The following is a 5,508-nucleotide window of genomic DNA, read 5'->3' on the forward strand; positions in this document are numbered from 1 at the left end:
AAAAGTCAATTATTCAGGAAATCTGTTGAGGGAAAACGGATAATTTATGGAAAAGTAAATTTCAAGGCTCCATGAAAAGATTGGGTAACGAGCCGACTGGGTGGCTTGGTGTTATCCTTTGATCATTTAATAGGTCTATGGTTCCACTAAACAGAGTTAAAGAAATGGCGAGGCAGAAAGATTATAAATGAGAACAAGGATTCTGAAATCCACGGAGCCAGCGAACAGGAGGCTGTAACAAGTAAAACTGTCACAACTGGTTCATTCAAACCTAACAACATTCATTCCAATTCGATTGGAGAGGTTAAAATTAAGATTGATTATTATGCATTTTGACATTTACTGCGCCTGAATTGATTTGCCTAGCGTACTAGACTTTTTCCAACAACATTGTTATACTATACTATACATTGTGCCCCTCTAAAGGGTATGGTCCAATACAGTGCAATATTCTAACATTAGCAGTGGTTCTGGAACCACTGATGCTGCAGCATCCTTCCACCACTTCAACCTGTGTGAAAGGAAGTTTCGAGCCTAGATTGGTCAAATCAGCCATCTCCGTACTCATCGCAACATTGTAGACTAGATGTCACGGTCTAACTTGAGAATGAGTTACGAACAACAACATCAACAGCGGCGGCAACATCCTAAGGGCAAACGCGTGTGCATTTCCCTAATCTTGCTGCTCACATGAACAGCTGCGCCATCTACTGTCCAAAACATGGAAAGTAGCTTCATCCAAACCATTGGGACTTGACTGATATTCTGTTGCTTTATACCCGATTGCATCCACTTGGACGTGATCACAGTTTCAATATAATTAAGCTGCACTGAAATGCGATGATGCTTACCCTACCGCTGAAGAAAATAGTATTTTACTTAACCGTGGCTATCAACTCTATTTAATGAGTGTCAGCACAGGTCAGGATTAACCAGTACAGACAGTTCCAATTGGGCAGAAACAATAAAGGGAGCCGGCTGCAGACATACCACTCCAAGAAGAAATGTACAAGCACAATTACTAATTAATTTTCTTGTGTCCTCAGTTTGAATCTTTCAAAAAATAAGTATGTAAATCTCGTCATTCATCTGTCAAGGTCAGCACAGTAGTGCAGGATTGAAAACAAGCAGGGTTCAATCCTGACCTCCTGTGCTGTCTGTGTGAAGTTTGCATGTTCTCCCTGTGACCATGTCAGTTTCCTTTCAGCGCTCCATTTTCCTCCCATATCCCAGACATTCTGGCACTTATAAATTACCCCTAACGATAGGTAAATGGCAAACCATCAAATTTTGTGTGTGTGTGTGTGTGTGGGGTGGGGGGTGGTAGATGAGAATGAGAGCAAATTGCAAGATTGCAGGGAAATAGGGAGGAAGAATGGTACTGCTGGAATTGCTGCATGGCTGCATCATCTCCTTCTGTGTTGTAGTAAGTATTTCTTGTCATTATGCAAGGAAAACAATGGAATTTCTATGACAATAACTTCCATTTATATTGTGCCTTTAATTGGTTAATTGACCAGTCATCTCACAAGGTTATTATCAAAGGAAAAATGTCACCAGGCTCTCTCAGGAGATATTAGCACAAGTGGGTTTGAGACAGTCTGAGTGATAGATTAAAATAAATGTGTAAAACGAGAGGCAGAGAGATTGAGGGAAGGAATTCCAGAGCTCTAGGTGCAAGTAGCTAAAGGGTTGGCTGCCACCGGAGGATGGGTTAAATTTGGGATTATCAAGAGGAGAGTGGAGAAATCCTGAGGATTGAACACCTGGAGGAGAATATAGACAATGGAAAGATTTTAAATCATAGATGACAGTTTTTGAGTCATGAAGTTGCTTAACTGGGATGATGAATGGTTTCCCTTGAGAACGAGTTCAAAGACTTGCGACCACCTGAGATAAAATAATTCACTTTATCTTTAACTCAAATAATGACTTTCTATTTTTAAACAGAGTCCTAGTTATAGTTTCTCTCTTCACACCAACCTGTCCTGATTCCTCAACATCTAATGTTTCTGTCATATCCCCTTCACCTTTCTAAACTCCTGTAGATACAAGCATGGCTTGTCTGACCATTCCTTATAAGACAGTCATCTGGGAAAATAGACAAGGCATCCATTTAAGGTCTCCCTAATCACTGTACTAGAGTATCAGCCAACAGTATATAAATAGCAATGAAACTGCGTAAGAACAGGAGTGGAAGTGGCCTCGTTCCCTCATGCTACTCTTCTACTTAGTAAGATCATTAGTTGATCTGGTCTTTGTTTCCTGCCTGATCCCTCGACCCTAATCCAGGATCCCTGTAATATCTATAATTTGTAACTCTACACAGATAAATGATAGGACATTCTATACAATGTGTGTGCATCGAAAACAGTATTAGAACTTTAGATATATTATTGATTGTTGCCTTTTATTGTTTAACCCAGATGTTCAAGTCCATCAGGCTTCCAAAGGATATACAATAAGATCTCTTGTCATGGATGATGCCACTGAACTACGGACCGATGGGAATTCCCTCCTAAAGGCTGTGTGGTTGGGGAGGTTGAGATTAACCAGACTTTTATTAGAAGGTGGAGCATACATTAATGAAAGCAATGAAAGGGGAGAGACAGCTCTAATGGTGGCTTGTATGACCAGGCATGTAGATCAGCAGAGTGTGAGCAAAGCCAAGATGATCAAATATCTGCTAGAAAATCAGGCAGACCCAAACATTCAAGATAAGTCTGGTAAAACAGCATTAATGTATGCCTGTATTGAGAGGGCTGGAGAAGAAGCTGTATCCTTGCTGCTGACCAATGGAGCTGATCCAAGCCTGGAGGATCATTCTGGTGCATCAGCGTTGGTTTATGCCATCAACACAGATGACAAAGAGGTCCTTAAATGTCTGCTGAATGCCTGCAAAGCTAAAGGGAAAGAAGTCATAATAATAACTACTGATAAATCTCCTTCTGGTACAAAAACAACCAAGCAGTATCTAAATGTTCCACCATCACCAGAGTTGGAAGAGAGACATATGCCTCTGTGTATGTCCCCATCTGATATTGAGCTCAAGACATCTTTGACTCCATCACCTACCAGTGAGCAGGAAGATGAAAAATCATTTAACTTCCAGGTAATCTCACATCAAACTGGAAGTTACACTAGCAAACCACACAATGATCTTGGCTCTCCAACTAGAAAAGCCAATCCAAAACGAATTGGGACACGACTACCACAGTTAAAGAGGCTTCAGTCAGAGCCCTGGGGTTTGATTGCTCCATCTGTTCTTGCAGCATCTGCTTACCAGGAGGAGAGCAAAAGGGTTAGTCCAGATGATGAGATCATGCAAGGAATCAATGGGTTGACTCTGCCCAAACGGACAACTTTGTCCAGGACCAACAGCATAGAAAGTAAAGATCCATCTACGTTCCCATTTGTAGGTGACTCAACTTCTAGAACTTCATCCACATCAGCACCAGTTTCCCGAAAACAGTCCTATGAGAAGAACCAAGCTCAACATCAGCCTTTAGCTAGAAGAAGCACGTTGCCTTCTGAGCAAGATAGCGTCAGCAGCTTTGCTTCAACTGGCCAAGTGAGCTTGCGAGACACTGTTCACCGCAGAAGATTGGGCAATGACCATTATGATTCAGACTCCCAACTTTATTCAGATTCAGTCACCACTCCTTTTGATCCATTAAAAGTTACTTTTGAAAGAAAGAAACATAACACCTCTCCCTTGACCTTGTTGAATAGCTCTCGTGAATCATTAGATAGCATCTCCAGCACATCACCTAATTCTGTTCGTCGCAGACCCCCCGGTCTCCTTGAAAGGAGAGGCTCTGGAACATTACTTCTAGATCACATCTCTCACACAAGGCCAGGACATCTGCCTCCACTGAATGTCAATCCCAATCCACCCATCCCTGACATTGGCTGCAACAGCAAACCTTCATCCCCTCTGACCATGTGCTTGAAGTCTGTCGTTCCCATGGCACCATCTTCACCAAAGCGAAATGACATGAAAGCCAAGAGGAAGCTGGTGAGAAGACATTCTATGCAGGTGGAACAAATGAAGCAGTTGTCGGATTTTGAGGAGCTGAACACTTAGCAACACATTGATCTTATCTTCATTTTATGGATCTTTTGGATAAGTAAGACTAATTCCAGTTTAACAAGTACAATGTTTTTCTTTAAAGTGATTCAATACATCGAATTGGGCTGGCTGGGTCACCTTGATTATATGTGATGGATACAAACCAATCAAATCTTGTTCCAAATAAGGATGAAATTCAAATGTATCGGGGTCATGAAATTAACAATAAGGGCTTCTCATATATACCATATGTGACATTCTATTATATTGATTACAGAAGACACTGGTCATTTCCCATTAAGCACCTCATTGCCTTTTGGTGCTGCAGTTGACACAATAATCTCATTAGTTATCATCTGAAAACGAGTGTCAGTCTCCTGTTACAAACCACATGGGATATTTATTAATAGTCCGCTAGCACTTCCATTCTTTTGCCTGACCTTTGCTTCAATTGACTATGGGGTCACCAGACATTCCTTCCATCGATTGCAAGGGCACTGGTCTCTCACTCAATGTAAAAATAAACTGTAGGAGCTTCTACTTATATCCACAAAGCATGAGTATAACAAGGGAAACCTTGTTGGCAGGGAAGGGGGAGTTTATAAAGGACAATAAAAAAATGGTAGAGAAAGTTAACAAATACTTTGTGTCTTCCTTGAAGATAGTTACAAACAAATCTCCTAAAGAACCAAGGGTCCCATGCACATAAGCAAATAAAAAATAGATATGAATGAAGAAATTATTCCAGAGAAGTTAGTGAACTTTAAAATTAAAATTAAAGTAAGGACCTGCTCATCCACCACAAAGGTTTGAAAATGATGACTGAAGAGACAATATAAACTTTGCTTATCATCTTTCAAGATCTGACACTCTGTAATGATTCCTGCAGATTATAGTAGTAAATGTGATCCCCTTTCTTTAAGAAATGAGTGAGAGAAAATAAGGGATTAATGATCTGTCAACCTGATGTCAGCAGTAGAAAATCTATAATTAAGGATATGAGGAGGGGGGAGAAGAAAGCTAGAAGAGGTGAGAGGCAAAACAAAGTGCGGCAGGCTATAGATGGACACAGGTGAGGGGGGATTTTGATAGGCAGATGATTGGAACAAGGGCCAGAGAGAAATGCATGGGGTGTGCAACAGGGTTGGAGTTGTGAATAGCAGAACTAGATGCAGGAAACTAGCAGAAGGGGAGGGGAGGGGGGGTTATGTTAGAATCTAGGTGGGGCACAGGGAAGGAGCAAGTGAGAGGGGAGAAAACAAGGGGGGACTGTGTGGGGGGGGGGGGGGGGGGGAGCCTTTTAGTGAGAGGTTACCTAAAACTGGAGAATCCAATGTTCATACCGTTGGGTTGTAAGCTACTTAAGTGTAATATGAGGTGCTGTTCATCCAGTTTACATGTGGTCCCCCTCTGGCAATGGAGGAGGCCCTGAGTAA

General features: G+C 41.5%; 1 protein-coding gene across 1 annotated transcript; it reads left to right on the forward strand.

Moving 5' to 3' along the window:
* Positions 1-2,462: 2,462 nt before the first annotated feature.
* ankrd34c (ankyrin repeat domain 34C) lies at positions 2,463-4,087 on the forward strand. Its single transcript, XM_033050146.1, has one exon. The coding sequence runs from the start codon at positions 2,477-2,479 to the stop codon at positions 4,085-4,087; it is 1,611 nt and encodes a 536-aa protein (XP_032906037.1). The 5' UTR covers positions 2,463-2,476.
* Positions 4,088-5,508: the final 1,421 nt, after the last annotated feature.

The sequence above is a fragment of the Amblyraja radiata genome, chromosome 34 (genome assembly GCF_010909765.2).
Source record: "Amblyraja radiata isolate CabotCenter1 chromosome 34, sAmbRad1.1.pri, whole genome shotgun sequence".
In the NCBI taxonomy this organism is placed as follows: Eukaryota; Metazoa; Chordata; class Chondrichthyes; order Rajiformes; family Rajidae; genus Amblyraja; species Amblyraja radiata.